The sequence below is a fragment of the Leuciscus leuciscus genome, assembly GCF_965113295.1.
Source record: "Leuciscus leuciscus genome assembly, chromosome: 12".
Taxonomy (NCBI): Eukaryota; Metazoa; Chordata; class Actinopteri; order Cypriniformes; family Leuciscidae; genus Leuciscus; species Leuciscus leuciscus.
The window spans coordinates 27866871-27883160 of NC_138736.1; the positions used below are offsets into that span (position 1 = coordinate 27866871).

Below are 16290 nucleotides of genomic sequence, written 5' to 3' on the forward strand. Positions count from 1 at the left end.
TTTCAAATGATAACAAAAGACACCATAACTTTGTTCATTGTCCTTTATTTGCATGATTATATAAATAAAAAAACAGCAAATTAATGAATCAGCAAATTGTATTTTATTTCAAATATTAGAGTAAGAATTAGCTTTAAAAAAAAACACAGTAATTACTTAAACAGTGAAAAACACAAATATATGTACTGGCTTAATACATTAAAATGTAAAAAAATATATACTTTTATAGTATAGTAATATTACAAAAGCTCAAGAATCAGTGGCAACAACAGCTGTTCCAGCGATACAGAACTGTAATTGTAATACTGTATATATTTCAACTTAAAAGTGATTGTAGAGATGTAGCAATATTAGTTTTAATAAACATAATTGCAGTGTTGGCATGTAAATGGCTTTGATCATGATCACGGACGTAAGGTTACACCACTGCGCCGTTCTGGAGTATTATTACCACTATTTGGGTTGCCGTGTTTAAGTGCACTACTAATTTTAGCAGTACTGACGTTAATACCCAAGCGATCATCGCCTTTAATAGCTGGGTGGCTTCATGTGCAATTGTGAACAGCTTTACAAAAAAAATAATTAATTATTAAAAAAATAATAGACAGGAACATATTTAAATATGCAAGTGTTGCTGACCTCTGACCTGTGGACTGCAAGACGGTCCTTTTTGAAGAACGGCAGCAACACCTGCAAGACAAGAACAACATTTTGGAAGCATATCAATACATCTGAGTCACATGCGAGGTTAGGGTACTTTCTCGCAAGATTCACAAAACAAAGCTATTTCTGTAACCCCATGGGGGAGATATGCTGCTGAAAAATAATGCTGTATCGTGTAATTGGTATTGATCTTGCCAGCTGATTTTGTGAAATACATGATTATTAAAAAAAGATCACTTGACACACATATTTGCATAATGTGTTAAAGTTTTAGGAGAATTGTATGATTGCTTCTCTTATGTTTCTCCACAGATTATTTACATAACCGTTGAAAGCCACAGTCCAGAATTAGTAAGTATGTGCATTTCCAACACGCATGACAAATGTATGATCAAGTCCTTTTTTAAATAAGAAAATATACCTTTTTTTTTGTCATTGTGACAGTCTATAGAGTTCCTCTGCTCAAAAATACATCAGTGACAGCTAGCTATGTTTTTGTTTAAAAACCTTCAGATCTCGCCATACAGATCTTTGGACACATATGACGGCATCCCGCCTCTTGTAGCGTGCGGGCAATTTGGATCATAATTTGTTGATGTGATGTGACATGCTACATAAAAAAAATAAAGAAAAATACTTCAAAGACTATCACCTCGAATCTCCCTCGGTTTTTCAGTTTCAGTCTTGTACCATCCGTCTGCGATCCCTTAAGCAGACAGCGTAATATTGAGACGTGAAGAATTTCTTCAACGTATAATGTGCATTATAGCATGTCCTGGCATTTTAATGCAAATAGGGCCAGCTACAGTAAATAGCAGATCAGACTGAAATGCGTATAAATCTGAGGTTATTTTTCATAACATAAGAGAGATGATGAACCAAATCCATTTGCTCCAGTTTCTATAAAGTATAAACACATAAAAGCAGTGATAGAGAATCAGTTTAAAACACTATAACACCATAAAAGGCATAACATCTATAATTAGTCTGATGCTGCTCTCTTAAAATACATTAAGTTAATAAATTAAAAATGTAAATATATATTTCTTAACACTGCATGTAGTGGGTGAGAACATACATATTTTATTTTTTTACACAGCTCATGTGTTACTCACTTATGCTTTAATGCTCATGTTTTCCAATCATTTCCAGTCATTAATTTAATAAGAGAACCACAGAACGTGTGTAGGAAAGGCAAAAATGAACATTTCTCCTATTGCAGGAGCTTTAACCAGCACTATAAGGCTGAAAATGACAGAGTTCAGACTCCACACGAACTGTTCAAAGTGCGTTGGCATTGCATCTTGAGCTTACGCTTATGCTTGCATGGCATTCCTTCAGGCATGGCCTTTTACAAAAGAATAAAATGTCCTACACTGAATAAGATGATAGGTACACACAAACATTTATACATTATATGTAGATAACTATTCCCAAAACACACAATAAACACACATAAAACACACACACACACACACACACACACACACAAAAGCATATGCCGACCTGTCAACACTAATGTTCACTACCAAAATCTTCTGCCACATGTTAATAAAATACAAAATGCATAAATAAATAGTTTTACTTATTTTTCACTGGATGGAAAAAGATGGAATAACAATTTAATTTCTTTAACACATCAATTGAAAATACTGTAACTGTTTGTATATCTAATTATCTAAAATTATTTCAGTTCATCAGCATAGAATGAGCACAGCTGGGTAATTCACTATGCCAAGACACACTCTAGTTTGGGTTTGGAGGAAGCCAGCATGATCAGCATGGATATTTTTGTCTACTGCATTATTTTTTTATTTACACTTTACATTACAGTGTAATGAACAACATATATCTAATATGTACTTATTTTGTAAATTTATTTGCGCATTTATTTACTTATAAATACACATTATTATTGCTGTTGCTTGTAATCACTTATATTAATATATGTTTAGCACAGGCACTGTTATATAAAGCATTAAATCCCTTTTAAGTGCACACTAACAACACCTTGAAGGGAATTTCATCACAATGCTGAAAACCAAACATTAATTCTGGAGGACAATGCCGCAAGAACTGTTTCAAACAAGAAAGAAAGAAAGAAAGAAAGAAAGATCACCGATTTGTAAGTCTATTAGGATAGAGCGAATAATGCACAATGATATAATACCACGACAAAACAGCACAAAGCATTAATTTCTAGGGAATGGAAGTGAATTTCAGTCATACAGTTACAGTAAGAAACTGTTAAAGAAAAGTGGAAGAACAGCTAAAATGAGCTAAATGTATATGTTTTTTAAATGTGATTTTCACGGCAGCAATAATAAGAATAAGATAAATCAATAAGAATAAGAATAGTAATAATAATTATTATAATAAAAATACAGTTTTATAAAAGTTAACATTTTAGTCAACTGTTAGAAAATACACAGAAATCTCTTTATAACAAACGTTTATTTGAAAATGACAAGCTAATTATCATTGTACCTTTGTCTTGCACTGAGACAGAGAGATGTCTGTTGTTAACACGCTATAATCTCGGAAACCCGTCGTATTTTTGCCCAGCGATGCTCCTGCCTTACAGCGGGAGGAATCTTGGCTTCTTTGAGCCCGATGAGTTTCTGATGGGAGATTGGTGACGTAAGAGCCATCAACAGCGACAGGCTGATCGAGGCAGTCGCGAGGATGGATAGATGGACAGATGTTGGGGCGGAACTTGGACATATTTTCACATTATTAGCCCCTACCGACAGGCGTACAGCATAAATGAACAGTTATATTGCAACTGGCAATAGCTCAAGGATGCGCAGCACCGTCAAAGGTAAGAACATGATTTAAACGTCGCGTACAGGGATATATCGCTTCGGTGGTGGTTGATGTAGAATATCCTAGCCTGGCTTATTCATACATTTACTCTATACTAACAAATGTGTACACTCACCGGTATGCGGTGTGCAAGGCGAACCTCTCGCGTCGGTCCACAGGCTGAATTATCCGCTAAAATCGCAGCAGAATCCCCGCGCGGTGGTCGAAGAACATTCAAAATCCGTTAGAAACATCAGGCGACCGGAGCGAGCTAAGGCCACCTCAAAAAATTCACTCGGATTTCTCGCGTTCCCCTTCCGAGCGATTTAAAAACACACCCACCCACTCGCCAACTTACAGAAAGAGTGGACATTGCGTCAACGCTGGTTTAAAGACAAAAACAAAGTTGAGATTTAAGTGTGATTTTGGGGGGTGCCAGGTACACCGTGTCAACAAAGTACTGAAGAGCAGATATGCTGTGGACTTTTTTTTTACGGTTATTAGCCTAATAGGATCCGAAATGTCTAACACCGTGGCCTCGTTATTTAATTTGTGGATGTTTTGCAATTGATGAATAAGTAATGTGTAAGCGTTGTAGAGAGGCTTGTTACGGTCATACTCAACTTGTTCCAGGAGTCCCTCCCCTTCCCGTGCAAAGTGTTCACTTCCTAGTAAGGTGTAACGAATCAATCTGTAACTTCCAACTGTCCTTTTTTTTTTTTTTTTTTTTTTACGGGGATGGAAAAAGGTCGCAAATAATTTCCTTTTAGCGCTTGAATGTCTGGAATAGTTCGGCAAACGTCATCGAGACAGATGAAGAAAACTGGCAAAAAGAATAAAAGACAGTGAAAGGATCAAAGAAATGTTGTTACGTGCATGAAAAACTGTGCTAAAATATCAGACTAAATAAATGAAATGTTTACAGCGGACACCCCTGCTTTATGCGTTCATGTTTGCGCGTGACGTGAAACTTGTTTTCACGATAACGCCGAGAACAGTGCATAACTGTGAAAACTGTAGTAGTCTACAATCATAGTTCATTTTTGAATAGCACTATTTTATAAAAAAATAAAAATAAAACCGTATACTGTGTGTATTTGTTTGAATGGACAACATACAAATAAGTGATGTCTTCTCCAAAAAGGCAGTTCGTTGTCTTTCAAACGATCCTGTTTTGTGGGGAGGGAAAAAACAGAACAATTAAAAAGATTGACAGGTGGGTTTTCACTGTCAGAGTGACGCTCCGGAGGGGTGGAGTATAGAGAGAGAGGCAGGAAAGGCAACTCGATGTGTCTGTCTATCAGTTGAGACTGTCTGAACCGCTCACGCATCCTGAACGCGCGATACATATTTCAGCGAAGAGCCGCGAGACCAAGAACGCCGTTTCGCTCCCTGGAGTTTTTGTTTTTTTAAAAAGAGTAATTAGTTTACGTTCGTTGCGAGAGAGTGTGTTTTTTGTTTATATATCGCTCTGTAGTAAACGCGTCACGCTCGCCCGAATCAACTGTCCACATGTTTCCTTGAGCATGGACGGACAGTGTGTTTGGTGAATATCGGGAGGAGCACGAGCAGAGACTCTCCACTGCGCGCGTGGGGAATTTAGTCCGTTGAAAATGCGCACTGAGCTCGAGCCCCATTTGTGACTGACATTAACTGTCTCCTGTCTGCCTGTCTTTTCCCTTGGTTTTGTCCCGGTTTTAGGCTTTCCACCGAGCGAGAGGACGGAAATACAGTTGGACGGGCTCTCCATAACTGGAAGTTTCTTCCGTTTTGCTACAAACTATTGCCATAATCCAAGGAGAACCTAAGGAAGCGGTTTTTTTTCTGTGTTTATGCGCCGTTAGACATGGACGGGAGATATATCTTGAGCTCTTGGCAATCATGCTATGACTTATAGCTAATTATTAAACCTGTCGGCCAGATACACCTTCATTTTTTATTTTTACAGACATTTTAGTCTGTAAAAAAAAAACACTACAACCTCTCAAGACCTATTGACCCCTCTAAGACTTTGCATCGGCTCAAAGTGACTTTTTAAAGAGGTGGAATAAAAAGACAGACTCCGAAGAGAAGAGGAACGCGTTAATACATGCTGTGTATTACATTTTTTTTAAATTAATTCTTGTCCCCCGTCACTGGCATTTTGATTCTGTATGAGAAGTCAAGTGGAGGGTGGGACGACAGCATGCCGCGGAGAAAGCAGCAAGCGCCGAGGCGATCTTCAGGTAAGCGGTGCATGCATGTTTTGTTTACTAATATTAGTAGGTATGGGGGGGAAAAGACATACAACCACTCACACTTCGTTATTATGTGGGTTGAAATGCTTAATCCAAATAATGACTGCATTTTTTGACTTTTTGATTTGTTTTATGTTAGTCTTTAACTTTTAAAGAATGTTAAAAACACCGGTAGTTTCATCAGAATGCATTAATTCATTTAGCAGAATGCATTAATTTATTTTAAAAAGCCTTCGTAGGTTTTTTTTTTTTTTTTGTGCCAAATTAAAACTTCCCACTCCACCGTGGCCTATGTAGTCGAGTAAAAATGTAGTTTCAAAGTGCTCCAGTTCGTCTATTTAGATGCGGATTGCCATCCTTGATTTGATGCTTGATTGATCGCCTGTCATGTGGCCGCCTTTGATCTATTCATTCCTGATAAACATCAGTAAATCATTCACCATGGAAACACGCATGCGCCGTGCGGCCGCAGCCACTCAAAGGACAACTTTTGCCCCCGTCGTGCGGGAAAATAGAGAAAGGAAAGAAGTTTTCGGCAGGGTTATACACTACTTTTTTTTCGTCATTCAAAGAGAGGGAGAGAAGAGGGGGATAAGGGATTGCTGGGGCGTGTCGAGAGCACAAAATGTAGCAGAGAGAACATCTCTTCCCTGATAGATGTCACTGAGCAAGGCCTCTGCACTAAGATCTGTTTTCCTCTTAGCTCAATTTATTCATGTGAAATGTACCTGTGCTCTTTGATGTTACAAGACAGAGCTGATTTCTGTTTTTAATGAATCTTCTATGAAGATCAAGAGAGCGGATCTCTGATTTGTTTTGAATGCTGTTGGATTTCATTTTGGGGCGATTAAACACAAACTAGCCATTATATTTTAAACCATTTTGTTGTATTATACGTAGGGAGTTCCACTTTGTCCTTTTGGCATTCTCTTTTTTTTTTCTGTTCCTTCGTTTTTTTCTTCTTCTCCCATTTAATCTCTGTGACTAACAGGTCCATTCTCTACTGAATGAAGGCTCTCTTTCAAGTTCAAGCATCAGCAGAGTTACTGATCTGCAGAATTAGGCCCTGATATTTGACTGATGAGGGAACAGCCGACATACCAGACACACTGCTGTAACCGAGGTCGACTTTATAAGGGCTAACAAGTGCGATACATAGCTGACGTTTCATTCGTTTCAACTGACTAACATTTATTGTTCCTTGGTTTTTTTTACGTTTACCTTTCTGCTCAGTGGAGGGAAATGGCATTTTTAGGGATTATTTCGTCTCCCTGGCTGTATGGCGAGACTGACGTGGGGAGTTCGAAAGCTCACAGAGGTGAGATGGCGCCTGGTAATCTGACCTGGCAGCTCCTCCACAAAAACAAGCCATCAGCCCCCTCCACCTCAGTTGAATATTGATTTAATTTTCTCTATTCTGACAGGCATGTTCATCATTTGCTTTAATGGACATTCAAAAGTTGGCAGGCACATTGTTTCCGTTTTTCCCAGAGCCTGACACTTTTTCCCCCTCTCCATCAAAATATAACGTTAGGAATTATTGATTGAGGGTATAAAAAGAAAAGCCGCTTAGCGTGACAAGGTGATTTGTTTTTACTTAAACTTTGAAATCACTGGAGCCGTCTGATTATTTTTTCTAAATTTTGCGCTGTGCACTAAAAGCACTTTCTACTGCCGCTCCACTTCTCTGTTATGCTCCACCTCTTTTAACGGATGAGTTTGCCTCGATTTGGTTGCTATCATTGCCATTGTTTGCTCTGAGTGATTTACATGCGTCGGCTGTGGGCTTAGGTCGTTTTGGTGCAGTGGGATCAGAGTGGCCCTCTCTGTGTTGGGCTGCTGCAGTCATTTGTATTTATTTGCTGGCTTTTCTCTGAAACAGACACGGGCCTCCCACGTAGAGCACAGACTGTGTCTGTGAGTTTGAGCTCTAGCAGAGAGGAGAGGAGCCAGGGGAGGACTCGGCGATGAATGCGGTATCTCTCCGCTGCTCCAGGTTTCATTTGGTTTTGTGTTTTCACAACCTCCCACGCAGACAGAGACCCGCTCGGTTTGCATCCATTCCACGCACCTCAGTCCTCTGGATAGCCGCGGCGTAAACATTGCCGTGAGGTGGTTTGCAATATTTTTGCTGCTTTTCCTTTTCCTTTAGTTTAACTTAATTTGATTTTACACCTGCCCCTTTTTACTTTTTTTTTTCTTCTTCTTTTTTTTCTAAATGTAAGCGTGACAATTAAATTGAATTCCTTTTAGACAAACATTTGAGACAAGATTCAAATTGGGGAAAAAAAACAAAAGCGCACACAAACACACTCGAAAGAAGAAAAACAAAACGCGAGGAGGAAGGAACCAGCATGGGGAGTCATTAAAACGCATTCTGTCCTCAGCACCAGAGGCTTCTTAATTATCCGACATAAAGGTAAAGGTTCCTCTGCTGGCTTCATTAGGGAGGAACCCTAATTATCTGAGCTCCTGATGGATTTGTGACAGGCTCTAACGATTAAAGCTGACAAATTCAGCGAAGTGTCAGGTCTGCAGCTGCCTTGATGTAATCAAGTTGATATTATACAGTCCCTTTAGCCTGTAGTGCTGAATTAACTCAATTTTCTGGTGCAGGTGACAAATGGACTTTGCTACCTGACTAATCACGTCACCGTGGCAATGCTGCCTAATGACCTCAGTAATCCAGGCTCTTAACCGCACCGCTGGGCCCAGAAAGCATTTGAGGCAGCCAATCAGAATGCCCCTGCGTTAGCCAATCGGGCCTGGTGCTCTGCAAACACGCCATCGTTCCGTCTCCATGTTGATGGACGTACCACTGTTCTGTGTCATTGGTCGCACTACCGTTCAAGCTCTGAGTGTACTGACACACCGTGCTCCTGCTGACAATAATCGCACCACCATGCTCTCGAAATATGAAAATACTGTCAGAATTTGAGTGCTGTTGAGCGCCTCACTTTGCTAAGTCTCTCAGTGCAACATTACATACAAATCAGCTTGCATTTACAGATATATAATGTGCAGTGCTGTTACAACTCAGTTGTGATTTATGTGTTTTTTGTAGCACGAGTATGAGGTTAATACCTTTTATTCTCTAACAAAGATTTATTATGTTGCATTAAAGATGTGGAGGTTTTGTTGTAGTCTGTTAAACAGCCTGGTGCCTCTTCATATTCATTTTCATATCGGGTGAGAAATGTGAAATATACTGGATTATCATTTCTCAATTTGTGATGTATTTGTATTAAAAGATAGGAGTTGACTGTCTCCATTTGTTTAGCAAATTATAGAAATAAATCTATAGGGGGACATTTAGATGTCATGTTTTATCTGTCTCTCTTTCTTTAATGCCTATTTTCATGCTAGCAAAGAAAATAAATCTTCCCGAAAGACGTGAGAATGCAGCGTGACATCTGGGCTCACCTTGTGTTGGCTTCGCTGGAGGGTAGACTCATCCCCTCTCGTGTCATTAACAGGTGACATTGACCCGTTTAGTCAATATTCATGTTGGGACCCACCACTTACAACTAATAGTTTAATTTGCATTTGGGGATCAAGCCAGTGGCCTATAGGAAATCAAAGCGTATCCAGTTATTCTGAGTCCCGAGCTTGCCGTTCCCCTTGTCCGAGATCGTGGAGGTTGAGTTTGATTAATGAAGATCGATGACAGGTTTTATGGGAAGAGTGGATCAAAATGAAAATATGTTGGGACTTTGTATGAGCCAAGTGTGATGGTACACACAGTCTGCGGTAAACACCGCTCTGCGGTTTTAATGAGCTTCGACACATTTGGGAGTTATCTGGTTTCCTCAAGTTTCGTAAAGTCTAAAATTAAGAATACTTCCAGACGTGTGTTTGTGCGTCTGCTGATAGTTGCTGAAAAATGAGCACACAGAGGACCACAAAAAGCTAGCGTGTCACCAGAGGAGGTTTGGATTAGAGGTACTGTAGCATTATGGGAACTCAAAACTATCAAAAGGGCCAGCTGTGTTTTTTCTTACTCTTTCTTTCTCTCTCTCTCGCTCTCTCTCTCTTTTTCTTTCTGTCTGTTTTGATCCCCCATGTTTCATTTCTCAGCTAATTTAGTCCACAGTGAGTCAGAAAGATGAGAGGGAGGGGGAAGAAAGACAAAAGAGAGAAAAGCTCAAGTCATGACCCAGCAACGGGAGTCTCCAAGCTTGAGGAGTACACGGAGGTCAACTTGTACCCAGGGGAGCCCACGTCTGCCTTCTCTCTGTCCTGCCCTGCACTCATCTGTTGCTGCTTTACCTTGCTTTTTTTTCCTGGCTCACAGGAAGGATGGGGTGTTTTTAGAGGCTCGGCGGAGTTTTCTCATCCCAGTTTGCCGTTTTCCTCATGGTGCGCCTTATACATCCTCATCAGATAAAACACAAACGGCTCGGCCAACAGAACCGTGCCGATGTTTATAACGGGCCAGCAGGAGATTGAGCTTTGATGTTTGTGTTGTAGGATCTAAGGAGTGTTTGGCGTCTCAACAGGATAATGCTCTTTGTGACATTGTCTGATTATTTGCATATTTTTATAGATAGCTTATTTAATGTAATATTTCAATGGTTGACATCATTTTATCACGGACGGCCAAGCGTACTAAGGTTTAAGCCTTGCGGTCATGCGTTCATATTTAGTAACATTCATTTTGACAGATGAGCATGAAACGAAAGGAAGCTCTTTGATGATGTTAAGTAAACACCCATAAAGCCCCCTCAAACTCGGGGAAGTCACGTCCTGGGACTCGCTGTTCCTCCTCCCATCAACCACTGTATTCTCAACTCAAAATATCCTGCCTGCATGAACACAAAAGACCAGCTAAAGACATGAAAGAGAGAAAAAAACTATTTAAATCTTTTTGGCTGCAGGTCCCTTTGCATTATTTTCTTAAACCAAAGTTGTACGCTGTATTGTTTAATGTCAAATAATGTCTGCAATAAACAATATTGCAATCATTTTTTTTTATACTGTTTTCAAACAAGTTTACAAAACACTTCCCTTGTCTGTCATTGGTCAGAAAAACGTAAGTCCCGCCCCCAAACTCCTACATTTTTGGCATTATATCGTCGCATTTTTATATCGCGACGATATAATGCCAAAGATTTGGGAGTGTAAAACGCAAACATCATTTAGATCACCATATCACATTTATTTTTAGTAGTATTATTATTCAAAGAGTTTTAGATGGTTTATTCTTACATAAACCTTACTTATAGTAAACTTATACTTATATACTTATAGAGCATTAATAGCGGGAGAGGCGGGACATAGCGAGCACCGGGAGTCTGTGCATCTGTAATTTGTAAGTCCTGATAATAATAAAATAACAATAAATAATATTTTAATGATAATAAAAAAAAACTCTTTATTTTGGCTTAAAATATTGCGATAAGTATCGCGAGTTCAGTATCGAATCGTGACACGATTGTATCGTTACACCATACACATATTTCATGCACGCTTGGCAAATGAGACCCAATGTTATATAAAATTACTCGCATATGTAATTTTAGATAAAAAATTGCACGTTTATCTCTCGGATAGTCAAGAAAGGGCTATGGGAAGAACACTGCGAACAGGAAACCGAGGGTTTAGTGGGTAAACTGTTATGTTTAAAAATGCAGAAACTGGGGAGGGGGAAGTAAAAAATAAAAAGAAGGGAGCGAGCGATAGAAGAAAGGAGTGGTGCTCAGAAAGGTATTAGAGCTGACAGATGAACAGGAGTGGGGAGAAATTCTCCCGCAGCAGCTGGGACTGCAGTCATTATCCTGACAGGTGTCAATTAAGAATTACTGCCTGCCTCAGTCCTCTGCGCAGCCCAGCTGTCTGCGCAGCAGAGAAATAACACTTTACCCTTGTCACTTTGTTAGTTCGTAGCCATAGCCTCCGAAAATGAGTCGCCCCAACACTAATCGATAACCAGTGTATTAGCAATTATTTTGCACATTGATTTACGAGGGCCAACGACTTCTTCTGTGCTGTTATTAGCCCTTGATTAGATCTGCCCGCACACGTGAACACACACACTCACACACGCATTCATAGCATGCTGCCCTGTTGCCAGGTGGATATATGTTTCCTCTGAGGCCCTGAGGTCTAGAACAATCTTAGTGCACAGTCTTAGTGGCCCTGTTGGGCCTTCCATCACTCGTGGCCGTTACAGAGACAGGCCCCTCTTAGGCCCCACATGCACCCACACACACAAACATGTACAACACCTCTGTGGGGGTTGAAATACAGCCCCATTTCAGGCCGGCCCTGGATGAACGCTGATAGGGTTTGAGTATGTGTGTGTGAGAGAGGGGCTTGTAAAAGGCAAGAGTATTAGTGCGATGTCGTGGTCTGTTTCAGCTAAATGAATGGCCCTTTGCTGCAGAAGGTGCTCCTGGTTACCAAGAGTTATGGCTGACCAGATAGGGGGCTTCTGGGTAATGTCTGTGTGAAGGAGCACCGAACCTTCGCTACATTTATTTTCATGCCTGCGGTTATTTAATAGTCAACTTTAAAGCCATCGTCAAGAGCTTCGTAGGTGTCTTCATGTCTCTGCAACAAGTGTGGCAGTGCGAGATCTGAATTATTATTTTTTTTTTTTTTTTTTGGATTGATTAGTTGTTAAAAGGTTATTTCACCCATAAAATAACGTTCTGTCATTTACTCGCACTCGGGTCATTCCAAACTTACTTTTGTTCTTCTGTAGAACCTGAAATGAAAAATAGGTTTCTATGCCCTTTTTCCATATAGTTACAATGAACAGGAACTGAAGCTTACAAGCTTTTAATTGATTTACTTCTGTTCAAAAGTTTGGGGTCAATGTCAGTTTTTTGTTTGTTTTTTATTCAGACACATTAAATTGATCAGAAATGACAGATGGTGTTTATAGTGTTACTAAAGATTTCTGTTTCAAAATAAATGCTGTTCTTTTGAACCTTCTATTCATCAAAGTATCCTGAAAAAAGTGTCAGTTTCTACAAAAATATAAGAATAAACTGGATTTTAAAATGTATGAAAATAGAAGACATTTTAAATTGCCATCAGCCATCATTTATTGTAATTAATTGGAAAAGATTGATTTGCAGTCTTCAAAACCTTTTTCTTTTCCATAGAAAGTCATATGGCTTTGGAGCTGAGTAAATTATGTCAGAGTATTTATTTTTGCGTGAACTATTCCTGTAAATACTGTACTTTCACAAGCTGTAAGGTAACTGGGTTATCGTGTCACCTGTGAAAACAAAGCTTGCGTATGTGCTAGGTTGAGGGGAGTGCAACAAACTCTCAAGTCTGAAATCGTCGTGGATTATGTTCTTCAGACTAGAGAATGGGATTTGTGTTTGCTCGAGTGCGACCTTTGACCTACAGGAACTAAAGAGTGAACCTAATCCCTGGGTTCCCCTGATGTGCCGATGTAAGAATGGAGATCCCTCTCCCTCCACTCTTGATCAGAGGCGTTACGATTCTCCTCTATGAGCGCTAAGCCACTGGACACACAATGAGTGGATAAAGATAAGCCTCCAGCTTGTGTTGACACTCTCATTGAGCCCCATAATGCACTGCTCCGGATCGCACTCATAAAGACTTGGCTCCCTTTTTTTACGAGCCGTCTTCGAACGGTCGCACAAAATGCCTTGATTTTCTGTGTTTTTACCCTGACACTTTCATTGCTCGTTTTTCGTGGTGTGTTTAAGACCACATTTGCAGTCCATCACCCCTAAAGCTAGGTAAAGAGCCGCGTGTCACCCTCATCTCCTGCTGAGGGTCACTTTTATTAGCTTCATTGATAAAAGCCTGCCTGCACACATAGACAGTAGCTGGTAGGTCCTCCAAGTGGCTGTATTTTTTCCCTGTGTTGAAAAGTGTTTTATTTTACCGATAGGACATTGGAAAGTAATGAATATCATGTTTCCTTTTTTTGTCCCCAGTTTTATGGTGCTGATAAGGCTGATGGGAAGTATATAGCAAATGGTAGTTTCTTTTTTAGATGGACAACATACAGGACATATCCTTCTCACTGTATATCATTTTATTTCCAATCTTTGATTTATATAGTCAGTCTTAGAATCATCCTCTGAAGTATGAATCACTGGCATTCATATTTCAGGATGTTTGATAAACACATGCAGAGTTTATATCAGTTTAAAAATAACTTATGCGACTAAAATAACGTCTGGTTTTCATTTCATTCACGCACAGAAGCCTTGAGGGACGTGAACTGTATTCAAATCCTCCTCATATCATTTAATAGACAGGCGAACATGTCGTGACTAGTCTCCCAGACTCAACTTTATAGGTATTTATAGTGATTTGGACACAATCACATTCAAATGCCAAATGCCACATGTTCTAAGAGGCCTAAAGCTTGTTTGGAGACGGACTCTCCCAGACAGTGTCAATCATAGTGCTAAGCTTTGCTCTGAATCTTCTGTCTGAGAAATCAGTGGGGGGCGCCCCCTTCAAATCTGTCTCCACCTCCCCTCCCCTTTCTGTTTTTGCCCTCTTCTCTACTGGCCACTTCTTTCTTTAAAAAGCCATATGCTTCCCAGTTAGACTTCAGCATGTGCACACATACACACACACACACACAGAGGCTGCGACACACATGAGGATCAACTATTAACCTTGTCCAGCTGACTGAAAGCCATACGGTTGGTGGAACTTTAACTGAGGGACGCATCATTGATCATTGACTTGTTCTGCTCGGCCCCTAAAGTCTGTGAGCTTGGGAACTTGAGATGAACAGATGTGCTGTAAAGAAGAAAAGTCAGGTGACTCAAAACAAGGAACGCAAACATTTACTCTTCCATTAACAGATCTGAGCTTTATAAAAGCAAGACAAACTATCTCTGGAAGAATTAAATCAACAAGACATTCTAGATCTTACTATAGATTGAGTTTGTGAGCCGACATGTCACGACTCTGTGTCTCAAGCCGAAACTGGTTCTAAACCAAAACATTACGATGTGTCAATCATATTTAGTAAAAGCATAAGAAATGTGCCAGGGAATTTTTTTTTCATTGACCAACAATAGGAGACAAGCAGTTTCCATGTTCTGCTAAAACATAGTGTTGACATATGTTGGTGTGTCGCTGTGTTTTTGTATGTGCATGTGTGTGTGTGTGTGTGTGTGTAGCTCTTCTTCACTAGCGCACCTTCTCCATGTTAAATTGGTTATGGCAGCGCAATTCAGCCCTACTTAGAGCCGTCAGAGCAGCCGCCGTGTGACGAGCCTCAGCAAGGACGTGTCATAAATACTGAGGTGTCGTTTCTTTCATGTAAATATACCTCTGTTTCAAGTATCGTCCATCAATACTGCACACGGGGAGGGGGTTGTGTATCTAGCTGCTGCACAAAGTGTGTGCTCTGGAAAACTGTAGCGGCTCCTATTAGGTCTAATTTTTTCATGGGGTATATTTATTTATTTTAAGATTTTTTTATTTTTTTTATTTCCCCCTGGACTCTACTTTAATGTTACATTACATGCACTGAAGAATTGTTCATAATAATTTTGATTTCATGTTTTTTCTTCAGTACCTTTTTTTTAAATGAATGTACTATATTTTAGTTCGAAAATTATTTATTTAATATTTTGTATTTTTAGGGGATTTAATGATGCTAAATTATATTTATGGAAAAGTTATGATCCATTTATTACCTGTTAACCTTTTTGAGCATAGACCTGAAAATGAAATTTCCAACTTAAACTGCCGTAAATCTTGAATGCCTTGGAGGACAGACTTAAGTTTGGTCTCTTTAAAAAAAAAAAAAACACTTAGCAGATTTTTGCTGAAGTGAAAAAAAAGTTAACGTGAAACAAAAATACATGATGGAATGTAAAAAAAAAATGTAATGAAAAATGCACAAAAATACTAATACTATAATTTTTTAACATTTTATATGAAATATATATATGTTCCAAACCATGTTTTACTCTAGAGTTGTGAGAAAATTAAAGCCATTAATCTAAGCTTTTGCTCCGAATTTGAGGTTGATATCTAAAAAAATTTGCTTTCAGTAAGATTTTGTAACAGTACCAAACGCTTCCACTAGATGTAATTAATCTCATTCATTTCTAATGTGATAATTTGTAACTTTTTTTTAATTTTTTTTTACATTTTTTATTTTTTTTTTAAGGACCATTTAACCTTTTTGAATTATGTCCATATTTTTTGTGTGTTCACGTAACAAGTGCCAAAACCTTTAGTTTCGGTAAAAAATTACTGAAGAGCAACAGAGAGATTTACACTACTGTTCAAAAGTTTGCGATTTTTAAAGTCTTTTACGCTCAAGGCTGCATTTAATTGATAAATAATTGTATAAATAATATTGAATTATTAAACTAATTTACTTTTAAATATACACTAAAAACAGTAATATTGTGAAATATTATTAAAGTGTAAACTAGGCTAATTGTTTTCTATCGTATTAAAATGTTATTTATTCCTGTCATGGCAAAGTCATTACTGTTACAGTGTCACATGATCCTTCAGAAAAAAAACAAAACTGATTTGGTGCTCAAGAAGCCTTTCTTATTATCGTCAATGTTGAAAACACTTTTTTGGGGATTCTTTGATACATCGTTCA

The 16290-nt window shown here is 38.9% G+C and overlaps 1 protein-coding gene across 1 annotated transcript in view; it reads left to right on the forward strand.

Annotated features, from left to right (window-relative positions):
* Window positions 1–5551: 5551 nt before the first annotated feature.
* Window positions 5552–16290, forward strand: part of tshz1 (teashirt zinc finger homeobox 1) — a 33031-nt gene continuing 22292 nt past the window's right edge. The window contains exon 1 of the mRNA XM_082185680.1: window positions 5552–5693. Within this exon, the coding sequence (XP_082041806.1) occupies window positions 5654–5693 (40 nt within the window). The 5' untranslated portion in view covers window positions 5552–5653. The remainder of the gene's footprint in view (window positions 5694–16290) is intronic.